This window comes from Centruroides sculpturatus, unplaced genomic scaffold (genome assembly GCF_000671375.1).
Source record: "Centruroides sculpturatus isolate CEXI.00-Female unplaced genomic scaffold, Cexi_2.0 scaffold546, whole genome shotgun sequence".
In the NCBI taxonomy this organism is placed as follows: domain Eukaryota; kingdom Metazoa; phylum Arthropoda; class Arachnida; order Scorpiones; family Buthidae; genus Centruroides; species Centruroides sculpturatus.
The window spans coordinates 111,741-132,489 of record NW_019384706.1 but is presented as its reverse complement, the minus strand read 5'-3'; the positions used below and the strand labels follow the sequence as shown (position 1 = coordinate 132,489).

General features: G+C 28.6%; 1 protein-coding gene across 2 annotated transcripts in view; it reads right to left on the bottom strand.

The window, feature by feature from the left end:
- LOC111627678 (cleavage stimulation factor subunit 3-like) overlaps nucleotides 1-17,041 on the bottom strand; it is a 67,640-nt gene extending 50,599 nt beyond the window's left edge. For both annotated transcript variants that reach the window (XM_023371283.1, XM_023371284.1), the window contains exons 1-2: nucleotides 16,906-17,041; nucleotides 765-812 (exon numbers count right to left, since the gene is read on the bottom strand). In XM_023371283.1, the coding sequence (XP_023227051.1) occupies nucleotides 765-812; nucleotides 16,906-16,920 (63 nt within the window). In that variant the 5' untranslated portion in view covers nucleotides 16,921-17,041. The remainder of the gene's footprint in view (nucleotides 1-764; nucleotides 813-16,905) is intronic.
- Between the last annotated feature and the right edge of the window lie 3,708 nt (nucleotides 17,042-20,749).

The window sequence follows — 20,749 nt, the reverse complement described above, 5'->3', positions numbered from 1 at the left end:
TATAATCCTCTTAACTATGTTTCCAACAAATGTAAAAAGAGTTAAGAGATTGATGTTCAAATGTTTTTATTAATACAGCATACTCTTGCTAATCTGGTTTCTCAATTATCTGGCATACTCTAGTGAGACAGATAATTGCCTATGCACTTCTGTTTCCATGAAAATGTTATTCACATTACACATCCCATTTACCTGTTTACTTACTTCAGTTTCATTTCTGTTTACAGTATTGCACGTTGGTGTACCAGATTACCTATCCACTAAAAAAATATAGGTACAAAAGGGTTCATTTATTCCCTTAAGCAGGTTTTTGGCCCATAAACACTCGATAATCTGACATCTCTGTGCCAAAGAATGGCTGGATTAACAAGAGTTGTGTATTTAGACTCATTTAGTTGCTAATAATTGAATGCTATAATCTTTTAATAGGATAAAATAATGTAATAATATAATATGCACATGTATTATTAAATAAATAAAATTGTTATTTAATTCTAATAGTTAAAACTCAAAATAATTGTATTTATATAAATTAATAATTTACATAACTTAGCATTAAATAACTTGAGATTTAATATATATTTAAATTTTAAATAGATTTATAGATTTAATTTATAATATAGACTTATTAAGTTAATAATGATCAGGAAAGTTTGCATAAAATATAAATCAATTTCAGATTAACAATTTGATTTTAATTCATTATAAACAACAAATACACTATATTAACAGAATAAAGTTTACATTTAAATAATATGATTTACCTCAAATTCGCCGTGAAATATTTGCTTCTCTGCAAAAATCTCACTAACCTGAAAGAAAAATAAATGTTTATTTTATTTGAAGAGAATTTTAATATCTTAAGACATCAAAATATATATGAATTTCATTTCTCACTGGGCAATGTCAGAGTAACTAATTTTCTGAATATCAAAACTTAAAGTCAAACAGCCAAACCTCAACATAGTGCCAATGAATATGCACGAATGTATCATCCACTTAACTATTTAATAGAAAATGCATCTGCCTCTGTCTATTATTAAATGTGCAATTTCACATTGCAACACACATTGTCATCTCTGAATCGGACAACTTTCAAACTTCAAATCTGTGTACAGACCTTGTTTTATATAATCCTTATTGCTTGAGGTCCGGTTTAGCACCCAATTTGCTCGGATACCAATTTCAGTGGCAGACAAATGATAGCTTTATATCAAGGTTTAAATGTACAATATATTTTAAATATTTCCCTAAGAATGAAAATTTGCAAAATGTAATTAATTTTTAAGGAAATTTCTCATTAAAGGCACTTTGTACAAAATATATATTTCATAAAAAGTGTAAGTATTTATAATTCAAACACTTATTTCTTAAGTATAAGTATAATAAATATGATTAAAAAGTTATTTCCAAAGTAGTTATCAGATTTTGCTATATTTAAATGTGAATGTTAAGATATCATTCAATTATATCAGAATTATTTCTAATAATATAAATACTAAACACACATTTCACTACACTAAATTAATTAATTAAAAATTCTTATAATTTGATTGTTATTATATGCATTAAGTGATATAATTGTTGCATCATTATTGAATATTTTTTTGTCTAAATCACATCATCTTAAACTCTGAAGCAAAACAGTAGATTTAAACTGAATACTTTATAATGTGTGTTCAAAGTGTCTTCTCCTTATCAATTTTTATACACAAAAAATGTAGTATTTACCATATATACCTGTATGGTAAAAGAGCACAACAAAATTAATCACTTTGAATTATCTCTTTTTGTATGCATTTTGGGTCCAAACAATTCTTAATTAATAATTAATTAAAAACCATTCCCAAGTAAAGTCACAAGGAAATTTCATTTTTAGTTTAAGAATTGTCAACTGTCAAAGAAGGATTTGGACACAAAAAACAGATAATTCAAAGTGATTAATTTCACTGTGCTCTTTTAAAACCATATCCTATATTTGTCAAGTTGGGAAATTTAAGTGAATACTTTATATTATATCTACCCTAAATTATACAATAGGCAGCTACAGTAGAGCATCGATTATCTGAATCAATTGGGGACTGGGGTTGTTCAGAAAATCAATTTTTCGGGTAACCAATTACATATAAAAAAATATATTAACCTAGCCCACGTCCAAATTTGTTCAAATCCTGGCACATCCTAAGTACTCTCTCATGGTCACGCCAGTGCTGCCAGCTAAAACATGCACAAGAAAAATAATATTGTAGTAGCCCAAGACATAACCAAAGATTGCAGTGCCACAGCACTAGTGGAAATTCAAATTTGCCGACCAAAAAGCTTTTGATTAATTGACATTTCAGTTGATCGATATTCAAATAATCGATACTCTACTGTATTAGAAAACAGATGTGGCCAATCAAAGTGTTCACATGTAATGTCATCAAAAATACTAGTGTAATTTAGACCTCATCCGCCATTAAAATGTACATTGATTAATTTGGCTGAGAAACCACGACTAATTCGTCTGTATCGAAACGGCTTATCGGTAAAAAGAATCAGTTCCGGCAAAGATTTTAACAAAGAAATTTGTAAACAAACAGAAGTTTAAAATTAATATTAAAATATTAACACTTACAACTTTAATAATTTATTTAACTATAACAATAAAAAACATTTCTTTAAAAATTATACAGTATGGTAAAATCTTGATTTAATGGACTAATTTGAGGAAAATGATGTCCATTAAAGCCAAAAGTTTGTTACATAATAATATAGGTGATTAGGTCTTAAAATATTTGAGATTTTATTTAATAAAAAGCTGACTTCCCAAAACTATAGAATTTATCTATCTATTTGTTAAATTTGCATAATTCTGTATCCATAGAGCAACAACATCACATTAAAATAAATACAAAGTGCAAGTAATTAAAATAATTAAAACTGCTTATAACGTATAAGATGAAGATATAGTTGTCTAGTTTCATGCTAGTAAATGTAATAACACTTTCATAATATAAGTTAAAATGTAAGTATTTTTATGGTAAATGTTTGAAACTAATTTATGTAGTTTCACTTATAAATATGTAGCATAAATGTATTTTGAAAATGTAGTTTTAAGCATATTTATTTAGAGAATTGGAACTACATAGTTAACTCTTAGAAATTCAGCAATGAGTTTCCTGGCAAAAACACTTAAAGTTGTGTGTGGTGCCATCTGCTATGAGATTTTATTCAAAAAGTTTTTATATTATTAATTATGTTAAAATTTCTAAAAGCTTAATTTTGAGGGTAAAAAAGAGTTTCATAAAAAGTCGTAAATGCTAATAATAAAATATTCATTAAGTCAGTCCCCACTCAAGATATGATGTACAACCTCCTCTATCTCCCCACCCCTCGACCTTTAACAACCAAAATTTAATAAGAAAATCCTCCTAATACACAATTATTCCCGCAAAACTTCAGATATTTTCAACAAAAGGCACAGGAGTTATTAATTAAGCTTCAAAGTGTATGAGCAAAATTGTGCCCACACAGATGNAAGTTGTGTGTGGTGCCATCTGCTATGAGATTTTATTCAAAAAGTTTTTATATTATTAATTATGTTAAAATTTCTAAAAGCTTAATTTTGAGGGTAAAAAAGAGTTTCATAAGAAGTCGTAAATGCTAATAATAAAATCTTCATTAAGTCAGTTCCCACTCAAGATATGACGTATGACCATCTTGAGTCATACGTCATACTATCCTCTATCTCCCCACCCCTCGACCTTTAACCACCAAAATTTAATAAAAAAATCCCCCTAATACACAATTATTCCCACAAAACTTCAGATATTTTCAACAAAAGGCACAGGAGTTATTAATTAAGCTTCAAAGTGTATGAGCAAAATTGTGCCCACACAGATGCACACTAGCAACTGTGGNGCATATCAACAACATAAAATAATAATAATTATACATTTTTAAAATAAGCAGAAAATTATCTTTGTGCTCAACTGGTAATTATGAAAAATTTAAAATAGGATAACATGAAAAATTTGTATGCATGCATTTTATAAATATAGTAATCTATCAAACCCAATAACATCAGCTCTAAGTTTTAATAATTTGTATTAAATTCTAGCATTAAAGTTGTATTTTTGTAATATCGCCCACAGAATATAAATTAATATATTTAAAAAATATGAAGCTAAAATTTGTTGAACACTTAATTCATATAAAAAATATTTGAGTATTTATAATGTGCAATTGATTTGGTTCACTTATGCAATCATTAACTCAAGTACACAAACTCTCTCCAGTACTTAACATTCTACGTCATTGATGAATATCAGAGGATAAGCCAAAGATTACTTCAAAAATTGGATTGCACACATACTTTTTTAACATTAAAATTTTGGGATGTCCATTCTGTAGAATTCTCAAAATTATAGAAATTTTGAAGTGATTTCATCAATGAAATGAAATTTCTATACTTATTTTAGGATCTTATGATTAATTACTCCATTCTTAATTTTTGATTTATCCTCTTGCCCATGCATTCAAAATCAAACATTATTTACAGGTGTGGTAATTTGTGTTTTCATTTTAATATATAAATGCAAAAGTTAAACATTTAGCTTAGAAAATTGTAAAATTGAATTTTACAATTTTGACAAGCATATAATGTTCAATTAAAATATTTCAATAAATTTTTAATCTAAAATAGCATCATTCTTATTTGATGTTGTATTATTAATACTATGAATAACATCAAAAGTTTCATAAATTATATTTTTTCTCTTTGTGTTTATCAAATTATGAGTGTTTATGTTAAATTGAAGAATGATAGTATGATCACATCAATATTGTACAAAATTTTAAATTTATCTGTATCTTTTGCTGTCTTTGTAGTACCATGAGCATTGACAAAACTATGACCATATTCCCAAACTGACAGTGAAGAATTTGTTTTACAATTAGTTTATTTACTGTAACAAATATTCAGAAAATAATAATCTGCCCTTTGCAACTATTATTAAGATGATGTTAAGAGTTAAGAAAACTCATCAGGAATCATGGTTTCCAGATTTCTAAACCTGAAGTATGTATAATCTTTTTAGAATTACCATATTTCCTTGACAAGCACAAATTATGAACTTGCAATCAAAGTTCATAATTTAATAATTGCAGTTTAAGGGTTTTCTAAATAAGGAAAAAATTAAGTAACGATTTAGAAGAACAATGTAAATGACAAACAGGTAACATACAGCAGCTTCATTTTCATGCTCTTCTTTACAGTACATACAATAACTTTTTTAATGCATCATAATTTTGTCATTAAAAAAGTTATTGTATGTAGTCTTGAAGGCATTTTAAATGTTAAAAAGGAATTTAAATTAAAGTGCTTGTTACAAATTTATTAGAACTGATGTTATTGACTACACCAGTGAAAAATATCAAAACAATGTAATCAAACATCTGTTAATAATGTTTGTCTGTTAATAAAACATCACATAGTCTGCTTGCAAGGATTGCAAATGTAAGATAAAAATTTATATTTTGTATTTTATATTTTGTAAAAGCATATCCTATAATTCAGAAAATACAGTAAAAACATAAAATCATGAACTGGCAATTTTTATTCAATCTAAAAGGCAACTGTTAAAGATCAAACTAATTTCAACAAATATTGTCATGTATTAGATGCAAACATTAAACTTTATTAAATATGGACAATATAAAACAGCAAAAGATTCAAGATCATAATTTATTAGAAATACTAGTTAAGTCTTAAGTAGATAAAATAAATTCCAGCCACTGTTTCAATTACAGGTACTTTTCATATTTCCTATTTTTCAAACAAAAATTTCTAATATTATCATTTATATACATACTACTTCACTGGAAATTTGTTCTAGTTAAATACTGTATGTATAACATACCATACAACAATATAATCATTCAAAATTAATATTTAAAATTTTGAATGATTTATAACTTTTTTATGGATCATCAATAATTAATCAGGTTTAAACAAAATAGACCAAAATCTATTTTAGAAATAGTTTAAGAAGTAAGACAGTTGCAAACCTTGTTATGTCAGTAATAATTGAGAATATTCTTCCAAAACTTATCCACAAATAAACTTTGTAATATTTTTACTTAATATATTATGATTATCCAATAAAAAATCGATAACTGATACTACAAATAAACTTTGTAATATTTTTACTTAATATATTATGATTATCCAATAAAAAATCGATAACTGATACATAAACAACAGATTCTATCAACAAATAAATTAAAATCAATTAGCACTAGGAAAACTACAATAAACTGGTTTGCCAAGAATTAACATGGTGACCTATTTACACACAAGAATTTACATGCAAACTGAACTGTAGCAATTGCTTTCTTTAGCAACAATGATTATATCCTCAAACTATAATAAAATTCCAAACTTATCTCTAACAACAACTCTCTTTGTCCTAAATTAAAAGGATTGTCAGGCTTAACAGGAAATATATTATGTTTGTTCTAAGTGTAGACTAATACATTAATGTATAAATTTGAATTTACACTTATTCTAACTTACATTCAACTTTTGTTCATTGTTCTATAGCTAGCTGCTGTCATAGACAGATCTACAGGGGGTGATGGTGAGTAATTGTCATTAAAATAAAATTTTTTAAAGACAATTTCTAGTTATAAATCGTTTTACAGACATTCAGACTGACTTGCATTGCTAAATAGATTTATATGATTAAATTTAATCAATCCTATACTTTGTATTGTTTTTAGTTATCAGTTAAAAAGTTCACCCTGTTCATAAAATTTTTAATCTATCCCTGTTAGGTCGGAAGAGATCCTCTTAATTTAAAATGAAGGCAATTGCTGAAATTAAAGGCAAGGCTTAAATTTTTATAATGTTGCCTTTGTGTTAATTTTATCACAACTTACTGGCAGATTGAACAGTTTACATCTACACATGATTTTGAGTCTAACATTTTAGTAATATAGCCAAGTTGGGCAGATGATGTGATAAATTTTCTTTTCAAAAATGATGAGGAGGCAATTCTAATCTATTTCTAATCTATCTTCTAGTGCTCATACAAGATGCATCGGCAGTAGCAGGATGTTTCAAATACTACAATATTAATAATGTTAGTTTTATTGTAAAAGGAAGGTTTTACTCATATGAATTAGATATCAATTATTGAGCCTTTGGATGGTTTTTCCATCTCATGGTCAACCTATGCAATACCAACATTGACACAAACTTGAAGCTATTTTTGAAGTCAGCATTTATAATATTATACTATCTATAACCATGTATTATCTAATTTGATTTGTAATTTATTAATACAATCATTATTTTAGCCCTGACAACTGTTGCTTAAAAAAAGTAAATAAACTAAAACACATCAGACTCAAAAATTGTTTCATTATTGTTAAGGGAGATAATTTAAGTTTAAATTAGAGATTCAGATTATCAGAGAAAACAGAGTTCAAGCAATTTTCCAAAGTTGTATTCCAGATAACTTAAATACTCAGTAATTTTAACTTTGATATTTCTGATGTTTCAGTCAATTAATACATAAATATATTGCTAATTGAGTTAATAAAGTTATGTTGATAGATTGGTAATCAATCTATCAACATAAATTTATTAGTAAGTTAATACTAGTGTATTATAAATTGATTTGAGTGACATTTTTGGTTATAAAGTCTGGCATACTTTTTGATTTTTCTTGAAATGTGATAGAATCATTACCTGAAAATTAACTGAAATTATTTTAAATATGTACTATAATCTGTTCTAACAGGATATTTCAAATAAAATAATTTTTTAATGTATTACTTTTAATTTAAATTTGCATGTATTAATTTTGAGCAAAGTAGTATATCAAAATAAGAAAATTTCCCTTCTTGCTGTACTTAAATACTTAAACAACACCTAGAACTAGCTAATAACTAAAATGACAAGCACTAAAATAAAGACTGCTCAATTTTACATAATACCTGACCTCAGATAGAAATTACTTGATTCTGAAAAGGTTTAACTTTCCAGCTGAAGAATATTAAAAATCTATAAAAACATCATCCATTCTCTGGTACAATATGAGAAAAGGGAAAGATCTTTTTTTTTCCTGAACTTTCATCAAACTTGAAACATCAATGCCAAATATGTTATCCATAAATAAGGTAGGTATTACTACTATATTTTTATCAAACAATTTCTTTAAGCATTATTATTTTGTCTACACAGTAAACAATAATCTATTTTCACAATAAGAAGGTAAAGAAAAATATTAACTTCTCACTTACTTGACACAATGTTAATTCCAAACATACTGATCGAAAATAAATAATATGTTTGTTCATTAACGTATAATGGTATAATTATGAAAGATTGATATTTTAACCATTTAGATACTTGCAGCATCAAGTATATATAAGGTTGTTTTGCTTTCAAATTGTATGCTATCATATCTGATGCAACCTCAAAGAGATTTCTGTGACAGAGATACAAAATGCTAGATAAATATTAAAAATCATTTTTAATATTTTTTCATCATTTCCCTATAATTTAGTAATTAGTGCTTTTGTCATTTTCAATAGATGAAATTTTATAAATTTTTGACTTGCGAAACTTTATTTGCAATCAAATTTGAATACATTATCCTATGTAAATTTTGCATTGATATCCTAAATGAAACGAACCTTTGTTAAATTTTTAAAATTTTTATAACATTTTGTCAATATTCAATATAATTCAACATATTCATATGCTACTTAAAATGAGTACCTGTGCATCTCGAACGAGCACGCTCCACGCTTCTACGTCGTAAATGTTCTGTTCTAATCTTTTCTCAGCCTTCTTAACTCTGTCTGGAATATATCCTTGTTGTCTCGGATCCTACATTATTCAAATAAATAAGTATGTAATTAAATTGAAATTATTATTTATATAATTTTTTATATACAATATATATATATATATAATCCTCTTAACTATGTTTCCAACAAATGTAAAAAGAGTTAAGAGATTGATGTTCAAATGTTTTTATTAATACAGCATACTCTTGCTAATCTGGTTTCTCAATTATCTGGCATACTCTAGTGAGACAGATAATTGCCTATGCACTTCTGTTTCCATGAAAATGTTATTCACATTACACATCCCATNATTTTTCTTTTTTTGTTTTGTTTGGTTCAATGTCACGACTTGGTGAATTTATTGACCCCTGGCAAATAATTTGATCATCAGCTTTTAATCCAAAGCTGATGATCAAATTATTTGCCAGGGGTCAATAAATTCACCAAGTCGTGACATTGAACCAAACAAAACAAAAAAAGTAAAATCATCATTAAGTCCGACCCTACTGGAGATACACACCCCCTTTACATCTCCACCCCTTCAACCTTTAAACACCAAAATTTATCATCATTAATGCCCCTCTCATACAAGCCACCATGCCACATTTCGTTATGTATCTTTACCCCAGTCTGAGATAATATTAAGCAAAATAGATGTCAACATACACACAGAATATTTTTGACATGTTTTTGACTCAGGAGCAATGTTCCCTCTAAGCTGTGCACTGTTCAATTTGTTGCAGAGCATGAGAATTTATGTGCAGCGCAGGCAAGCATGCACACTGATTTGAATTGTTGTTTACTTATTTCTCACTCTGTCTGCAACATGATTATTGCTACACTAGCAGACTCCGCCACGCCTTGTTGTGGCTCAAAATGTATCTATTATAAATGTATAACACTTCCCCATTGGGGGAAAATTTTTCGAAAAATTTTTTCTTAGTGTACATTCTGTTGACGTACCCTATTAAAATGCAATCAAAAACGCAAAAACCCGCATCTAAAATAGTNTAATTTAAAATAAATTTTATCTTTCTTCAATAGAAATACTTACTATTAATGTTTCCTCTAAGCTGCGCAGCCATGCACTGCTGAAATTGTTGCTGCACAGGCGAGCATGTGCACTGATTTGAACTGTTGTTTACTAATTTCTCACTCTGTTTGTGACATGATTATTGATACATATATTTCGATTAAATACATTAAATCATTGACAAAAGATAATATTTTGTATGGAAGTATGTTTTAAAATGAATTTTAATCTCTACTTTATAATTAATTATTTTAATTTTTATAGGAAAAAATAAAATTTTATATATGTATATTCAGAAAAACTTTTTGCTCAAAATCTGCTCAGCAAAATTATTTTTTTTTTTTGCTCAGAGAAGTACATGTTCTACTCAGCTACAAAAAAAAAAAATTAGAGGAAACATTGCTCAGGAGGTCTCAAAACGTAGAGATTTGCGAAAAACTCTGAAGGTGAAATTTGACACAATTCTAATATCTTCCCTAGCTATGTATATATAACAGCTGGGAAAGTAAAATGCAAGAAACTTAAGAAATATAAAGGGCAGGGTCTTTTAAAGATAACTCTTCTTGGTCCTAAAAGACTCCAATTTGCATTTCTTAGAAAGGCCCCTAGTATTATTTTTCCTTTTTGTGAAAATTACAGTAATACCTTGACTTACGCGATTTTCAAACTCATCGATTCATCTTTTGTTTGAGTGCCATGCAACTCTCGATTACTCACTCCCCCCACACTATTGTTTGGCTTACATGTTCGGATGTGTCACACGGAATCGACACATAGCTACAATTTATTTTGTGTTATTTATTTCTGTGATTTCTTGCATACTCTATGTGGTGATTTCTTGTAACCATGAACGAATCAAAAGACGAGATAAGATTAATGAGAACATTTATTAGCTTACATACATCCGACTTGGATTTTACACAAATTGGGAAATTATACCCAGACTTACGCAGTTATCACTCAGTCCCATCTATCGCGTAAGTTCGGGGTATTACTGTACTTTTATACCACCACTTCTTCACAGATGGTAAAAAAACATTTCACATTTTAATCTAAAGGTAGATTAATTCTGCATTCTTGTTTCAAAATTATTCAGAGAAACTATTAAATTCTGAATATAGTCTAGAGATTTGGTTATTAAAATAATTTATTTTAATAACCAGAGCTTAATAATTATAATCACTACTTTATTAAAATTCATAAATGAATAATTTAGTCAATTATAAGTATTTTTTTATAATGCAATTTTTAGCCCTACTTTTATATTTAACAACTGAATTGTGTTTACTTTTTGAATTAAAGCAGTTAATTGAATTCATAAACAATTCAGTTAACTACTTTTAATTCATAATTTTTTAAAAGAATATTAAATTGCATATCTTTGAATTTTAACTCAAATTTTTATTAAAAAATTGGTTGATATAGTGTTTTACAGGTCCAAAATCATACTTTGTATTTTCAGTACACTAGCATGGCGAGCATGAGGACATTAATTAAAGAAGAATAAATACAAAAACTACACTTCTTGTATTTGCAGTATTAACATTTTTTTAAAAATTCAATCCTTTAAAAAATCCAGAGGTTAATACAGAAGACAACTGTCATTTTTTTTAGCTACAATCTCATTTTATCAGAGACAAAACTTAAGGATTACAGCTGCTAGGTTATAATATAATGCATTTGGTACAAAATATGTTACACATGCACCCCTCTTCAGGTAATACATAACTACAATAGGGAAACTTACAGTTGTTACAAAATTATTACAAATTACAGCATTCAATCATTTGAATGCTGTAATTTGTAATAATTTTGTCTTCTGTATCAACTCCTGAAGTTTTTTAAAGAATTGAATTTTTAATAAATAAAAAACCGTACCATAAATATAGACATATATCTGTTAAACATATTTTACTTTTGATTCAGATAATTTTACTTAGTGAAATTATTATTACTACTACTGACAGCTAGTTTACTTCTGTTTTGTCACAAAACAATATAGTGCATAATGGAAAAATTATAGTACACATTGGAAAATGAGAAATTATCTTAAAAACGATAGTATTAATGTTTAATTTTCAAAAAAGAACACACTTATTGCAATTACAGCATGGTTTTAATTATATTAGAAAACATAAGAATATTCTTACATGTAATAACAATAACACACATTTTTTCACTGAAAATTAACTACAGTAATATGGAATATCTTTAAAATCAACACGATTTACATATTCATTAGCTTAAGCTCTTCATTTACTTAATTTCTATTGAGGTAGTAAAAAAGGTTTGTTGTATTTGTCAAGTTGAAAATGAAATCACACACTTTCAAAGTAATTTTTATTAATCAAATAATTACATTTGGCTACAGTTCCCTTCTTCCATCTCAACGCTTAAAATTCATAAATTCTAACAGCTTTCAATGATCTTTATTGATATTCATGAATAGACAGTGGGCAAGAGATAGGTAATACAGTGAATGAATGTTGCAAATTTAATCTGAAATTTATGACACATCATTCATACTACATGTATATCTCCTTTTCTGTTGATTAAAAATGACTATTATTTGCCAATTTCTGCTTGACTACATCAAATACCAAACAGTACTTTTCTGCTTTGATCGATTCTTCATTTCCAAGAGGATTTATGTGAATCAAGTCTACGTGAATCAATTATGCAGTTATTGCTATCATTTTTGGATGAGTTTCGTTTTGACAATTTTGGAGTCTCAGAATTATCTCAATCACATTAACAAGACATTTATCACATAGCTTAAAATGTGCCATAATTTTCCTTGAAAGTTAAAATCATCTAATCACAACTTTATGAAAAAGCAATGAATTGTATACTCAAAAGTACTGAACTTCTTGAATGCCATATTAATCTTTCTAGCTGGCTGTTACTGTCATGTTTGAACTCATACTGCATAAGGTGATGAATTAATTTTCATCACTTTATTTTGCATAAGTTGTCATCTCCAGCAAACTAATTGATGGAGATGACCACTGTTTTATCCCTGTTGAATGAGTAATAAATATCCAATGAAAATGATAATACATGCATTTGTGACAGAATGTCTCTATACAAGTGTCTATAATGATCTATGTACCGTGTATCATTATAGACACTTGTATAAAGACACCATATGATTGGTTGTAACCAAATAAAACACAACTTATGAAAGCATCACAGAAAAATCACAAGCCTCAAACTAATACTTTATTGTAAATTTTTTACACTGTTATAAGGATAAAGCTGTAGATTTTAACAGAATAATGCATTCAATATTATACAATAAATATTGAATGCATTATTCTATTTTTCATTTTTCTAAACTTATAATTTATAATTTTAAATGTAATCTTATATGCTACTTCACAGGTTAGTGAGAAAAAAAAATCACTAATTAATATAAAATCAATTTTTAAAATTAAACTTACATCCATGTAAAAAAAAATAATAAATACTAAAATTATGTATACATTGGAAATTATTTTTCACATGTTAAAATTTGCCTGGAATGACATCTGTCAAAAATTACTGTCTGTCTTTTAAATGTAGACTTTGTATTATTAAATTATTATAAAACAAAATAAAACAACAACATAAAAACTTTTACCTAACAATATAAATCTGACATTAAATATTTTTAAAGGATTTATCTAACACAGTATGGGTTAGCAACTGTTAGATAATCAAGTCTAACGTTTACCCATTCTGGTGAGATATTCTAACTGATCATATTGTTAAGGTAAGTGAAAAATGGAGAATAAATTGTAAACAATGTATCTAGATGAGCTTCAAATCTGGATTATTACAATATCATGCCATTGTGTTATCTGGTAAAGCTGTATAAAGACATATTTACACTAAAACCACTGAGCTGTCATATCAGTGAGAATCATCCAATTGCATTTCATAGGACAGATTGCAAAAAACCAAATGGCCAATTTAATAAAAGAATGAACACAATTGTTGTTTGCACTGGTTAGGCATCAGTGACAGTCTTTTATTTGATCTTAATAAAAGACTGTTACTGATGCCTAACCAGTGCAAACAACAATTGTATTTATTCTTTTATTAAATTTCATTAAGAAAACAAAAGAACTCCTTTTGTTGATTATGACATTTACACTTTCACCTATTGGCTGATTTCTTTAAGATATCCACTGTAATGTGAAAAAGTTTGATAAAATTAATATCATCTTTGCTTTATGTGTTGCTTATTATCAACAGTGGGTTGCTAGGCAACTCAACTGCAATAGAAGACCAAATAACGACTCAGAAATTTCCATTGTAAATCATCTTTAAGACAGCTTTCTTAAAAAGACTGTTTTGAGAATTTTAGGCACTGCAGTGATAACATGGGAAGTTCAGAAGAGCATTTAAGACAAAATTCAAAACATTTAACACAAACAACAAAGTAATTGTAAAATCTGTTACACTGTCATCAACTGCTTGCAATATTAACTTTTAAATCAGCTACAATTCTGCCTTGTCTCTAAATATTAATTTATATATCATCATCAAAACAACAGTGTATTTCTTTCAAAAGCAGAAATAATTTAAAGCAACATCCAGCAGCATAACTAAAACAGCTTTACCAGGAAATATATCCAATGCCTTAGTTTTTAAAAATACAACAAATATCATTGGCTAACAATTCAATTATTTCACATTATAATACACACAGCACCTTAAATAATTTAAGGGTCTACCTGGAAATCAGTTCATCTGCCAAGATAAACATCATTTAAAAATATTACGTATAAAGTTTTCAGTGATTTACATCTTTGAAGATGTGTTAGAGCAGTAATTCTCAACATTTCTGAGGCTGAAGAACACCATTTATATATTTTTCATCACATGGATCATCAGCATTAATATATTCAAAAAACCCATAAGAATTCCATATTTACTATTTTCACAAAACAATAAAGCAATACATTAATAAACTTTATTGTATTGAATAAAATAGTAAACATGAAAGTGTCTACAAATAACGTAACATATAACAGTATATTGGTAAAGATTTGCAATAAAATCTTTTTTCATGGAGCAGTTGGGCAAGTTTACAGAAGATCTACATTCCACAAACCATAGTAGTGAGAACCATAATTCACTAGTATGAACATATCTCCCTTTAAGCCAGCTACACATATACTAATATTCCTGAACATGTGAATGGCAGTAGAATTACACCTCAGAATGAGACAGTTGGGACCTTGTCAGAGTTATAGACCATACTCATAAAAACAAAACAAAGGAACCATACCTGTAAATGGGATCCTTCACTAGATGTAGCCCCCGAAATCGTGTTGCTCTGCAAAGACTATTGCATTTAACTATTTAGCCCCATCCCAGAAGTCCCACCACACTCCCCTTGCCATACCTGCCATAGGCTTACTGGCAAGACACTCCTCCTTATTCCTTCAAAACATTTTATTTTACAAACAATTTAAACATCAAATATTAACAAATACAATAAACATAATATAGACCATACATATAATCCAATATAATCAAGATCGGTTGATGATAAGTGCAGAGCCTAAATGATTAGGAGTTAAAAGTTGAAATTTGGCACACAGTTAAGGTACATCATGAGTATGTACACTAAGAAGGGATTTTTTGAAATTCCCTCCACGGGGAGAGAAAAAGGGTTAACAATTATCCTGAAGAACCTGGCTTCTACTGTACTATTTTAGATATGGTTTTTTTGCAAAAAATCAAACATTTTTAAACCCATCTAAAAATTCTCTAATTAGCCTCAGAAGTACCCAATTCTTGCATCTGGTGAAAACAGATAAGATCAGCCATGTAAAATAATCTTTGTAGACCACCAAATTCTATAATATAATACAATATAGGGTTAGAAGTATAAAATTAGCTAACCTTAATGTTTATTATTATTTTTTGCCTGGGCAACACAGGCATACCTGCTAGTTAACAATAAATTAACTATTTAGCACATGAAACCATGCTAACTTCAAGCAGCCCTCTTGACTGGAATACTTGACATTTAGTTTAGCTTGACATGGAAGCACCAAAGTGCACAACTACATGAGGAATGTCAGTCAAGGCGAGAGATGGCAAGCCTGGATGACATGGAGCACAAGGAATAAGCAGTATACCAATACATGGTAAAAACTAACCTTTGACGTGAATTTCTAATCAAGGGTTGCATACAGATATGGTTCCTTTGACTTTTTTGCTTGTGCAGGGATCTACAACTCTGGGAGTGAGAAACCCCTCATTTAGAGTTCACATCTTAAGGTGTGAATGAAACACTATCGGTTTTTTCATCCACACCTTCAGATATATCAAGCCAATACACCTTTACCAATACGCATGCAGCCAGTTTTAAAATGCTTACCAATCAATTGATTGGTAAGCATTTTAAAACAGACCTTAAAGCAACAACTAAATTTATCATAATTTCATTCAGAATCAAACAAATTTCAAATAATACAAGTACACTATTTTATTTTCAAAATACAATAAAACTCATTAATTTATTTCATACTTTATTTCTAATTTTACAATCTCTTACAGTACAACCGAGTTATTTATTCAAAAAATAAGCTTTATAACGTTGTAAATTTTTATTATTTATGTATAATTTCAACATAATTTAAGTTTACAATTAAAATTAATGTTTATATAAAGTACACTTTTCACAAACACTTATTCATTGTTTTTAACAGCTGAAAATAATAAAAAAAAGAAAGAACACGAGAATTACGTGTATTAAGAATTGTTTTAGTAACATACAAAACTAAAAAATTTTAACATAAATGCTTAAATAAACCAGTTTTTAATAATTAAAAGAACGATTTAATAGGCAATTAACTTAAAATTTGAATATTTAATTGTATTAATAAGACATTTATCAAAACACAGAACGGGACTACTAGGACTCGTTAGGCCTAATGTTAAAGACAATAACAAGACTTTTGACGTCTTTTTTTTTTATTAATTAACGTAATGAAAGATCGTTTCGCAATCTTCGGCCGAAAACTCACCTCTTTCGCAGCCATTATTTATTAAATACGAAAAGAAAACTAAATTCTTTTATTGTTCCTATCAAACTAGTACATTGCCGAACGACAAAATGGCAGTCGACTAATATTCGCGCGTGCGCAAATCACACTACATACGTGTAGTGGCGCCTCCTAATGGTTCTTTTATAATGAATATTTCAAAAAGAAAAAGAAAAACAAAGATTAATTTTATATTTATAAATGATAAAATTCCTAAAAGTTTTTTAAGAGTAATAAATTTTATTGCGTTTATAAAATCGATATAATTCCAAATTAATAAAATCTACATGTGATTAATACTATATATATATATATTTTAACTCTTTCCATCCCGTGGGCTTTCTAGAAAGAGGGCCTTTTTTTATCAAGCCCATTATGAGTTCGGTCACGCCAATAATGGGATGGCCGAGTGGTGAGGGACGGGGCTCGACATATCCGTACAGATCACTTCCCGAAAAATTCCTGGGGATTTTTCGACTCGTTCGGATTCGACCCCGGGTCCCACAGAGCGGTAGGCTACCACCTCGACCGCTCGGCCATCCACCACGTGATTATTACTAGTTGATCACACTGCCGGATGGCCGAGTGGTTAAGGTAGTGGTCTGACTCTCTGGGAATCCAGAATCGAATTTAGAGGGGGGCGAAAAACTTCAGGAATTTTTTCGAAGTTGGTTATTATATAGATATGTCTAGTCCTGTCTCTCCATCCAATCGCTTCATTGTGGGTCTGGACTAACCCATAATGGGCTTGCTAAAAGGCCCTTGCTAAAATTAGTGTTTGAATGTTTTATCCACTTAACCATTATTACAAACAAAAATTATAATTTAATGTTTTTGTTCAGTTAACATTGTTTATTCATTTCTGTTTTTAGAGAAAATAAACGAAAAATAAAGAAATTCACTCATGTACTGTACATAATAATGATTAATATTGAACATAGATTCTAATACGTATATTGATTTTATTCACTACGTTTGAACAAATATGTAAACAAACATTAATGTTTATGTTTTAAATCATATTTTATGAATACATTTCTATATTTATTCCAACAGACATTGTTCTGTTTTGGCTAAGGACACATTATTCTTCCATTATAGTATTCAAGGTATAGGTTCAGCAAGTGTCATCAATAAATCCATTCACTTTATTTCTTAACATTTAAGTAGGGGCCAGTTTCTCATAGAATCCTTCTGAGAGTCATTTCCTTTTTGGCACATTATCCATGTGTTGCGTACCTTATCCCAAGCAATAAAGAGATTCGGTTACTTTCAATTTACATTGAATGCATTTTATATTCCTCTGTTGTTTGAGTAGTTCAAAGTCTTACAACACAAGATATGTAAATTTATTTAATGTAAGCATCATGTTTGTTGAACGTAGTTTATTTAGGTCTAGTAAATACGCTTAGATACTGGTTACGTTAGCATTTCTTGCATAATTTTGGCACGTTTTCCTATTGCTGTTCCTCAATTGAATTAACGATGATAGAATGGAATAGAAACTTCTTAACATCTGTTAAAATAAAAATATATGTTAAGTTATAATTATTATAAAAATATCCTTAATAATAGCAAATTAAAAATTAATAATAATAAAGCTTATATACACTAGACTTCCGATTATCCCGGATAATGTAAATCGGGGGGTTGTCTCGATTAACAGTGAAGGTTTGGTACGAAATAGTCGAAAAATGTATGTACTCCTCTATGCTTCACTTCGAATAATGAGGATACTCGGTATAACGGGTCTCGGTTAATTGGAACTCTACTATATTTTCAAAATAATATTAGCTCATGAATCTTTTAAGAAAGAAGAAAGTATCCAAACAATGGTACCCTAACAGGAAAATTCTTCTTAATTGAAAAGAAACCTCCAATAGTAATTCCAATCGGAGTTTTTCCAAATTTTTTCATAAAATTCAGTAACTGTAAAAATATCAATTTAATACATAAAAATTATAATTAAAAGCAAATTTAGGTTAATCGTAATTAAAGTTTGGAGTCCTCTGTAAAAAAGAACAATCGGGCAAATCTCAACCAAATTTGGCATACACACAAATTTGGCTTCCGAGTATGCGGTTTCGATTTTCGGGAAAATATTGTACTTAAAAATTCAGCTGCTAGGATGAAATTTGGCGCTGTTGAATCCTTATCATCTGAATTTTGAAGTACAATTTTTTCCCGAAAATTGAAACCGCATATTCGGGGCAGTTCGTATGCCAAATTTAGTTGAGATTTGCCCAATAGTTCTTTCAACCGACAGCTCTGAACTCTTTACTCTTTAATTATGACTGCCTTGTATTTCAACTTACCTTTAGTTTAAACTTTATTGGTAATTTCGATAAGGAGAACTTGTTCATTGAGTTGAAATTATCATATAACTGTATATAAAATAATTAAAATTATTAAAATATATACCTAATTATGTTGATTTATAACATATATGACATACCAAAGAAGTAAATCTTGATAATTCAAAAGTGAAGCAAAATGCTTAAATGGTTACCATCAATGCGGAAATTGACAAAAGGAAAAGGTAAATGGGAGGAAATTCAAGAAATAAGATCGTAGAGATGCAGAAGCACATTATATAAAGGAAGAAACAATACATGATAGGAAAATATAATTTTCCTTCATCGTTGACAGACCGAATGTACTGTACTCCAGAATGTCAGCATGTTTTGTAACGACATCTTCAATTCGTTCATGCAAATTACTACAGGTTAATGGAATACGGTTGAAGTTGTAAGACAATTGATCTAACCTAAATATTATTAAATAAGCTAATGGGATGAAAAATGCTGCTATTGAAATCGAATGACTAATTATTAATGCCAGCAACGTAAAGTCTATGTTACAGATTATAATTTCGTGTTTGGACGCTCCTTCTATTGCCGGATACAAGTAAAAATCGTAAAAAATAACAATTGACAAGTAAAATGACAATAATATATTTAATTGAATGATATAGAACAGTTGCAATACTTTAAATTTCTTCATTTCTCCAACATAGCTGCTTCGATTGTTGGGAAAACGAAAATTTGCCCTCTTCAATAAGCTAAATTGAACAGTGAAGAATGTAGAAACGGCTAACGTGAAGGATCTCACATCTAATTCTTTTCCAGGAAACATCCTGATCCATCTTTCACACATTATACCTTGTTTAAATATTATTAACAGCATAGAGAAATCGTTAATGTATAAAAATACTTCAATTATACTGGAATACAACTGGAACAACTTGGCTTTAATTGTGCTTTGCTCTCCTTCTCTAATTAACCGTAATCCGTACACTCTAACGCTACGTAATATAGGTCGTATCATAGTAACAGATGTAGAGAAATCTTCGTGAGACATTGCAATTTTGTTATACTGTATTTAAATTTAAAACAGCAATGTCCAGTCCTTCGTACCAGTAGAGACCTCACAAATAGAAATGACACGACGTCTAGGTTAAATCCTATTGATTGATTGCCGGCCTTGCAACTGGACGCCATTATTATTGTCCGCGACTGTTATTTTTGCTTTTTTAAACTAAATTTTTCATTCATTTACATTTAAAGTTTCCATTTGAGGCAAGAAAACTTAACTGTGGTCAAATTATATTATAGTTTTTATGATAAAATGCCTTGGACGATGGAAAGTGAAGTACTGTATAGAGTCGTCTGACTGTCGATTTATACTTTGCATTATTTTACTTATTTATAACATCTTGTGTAAATGTTAAAACAAATATACTAACGTTTAGACAATATCATATGAATAAGTAGAATAATATAAACATTTCGTATTTCTATTTTATTCATTTTGCATTTGAGTATAA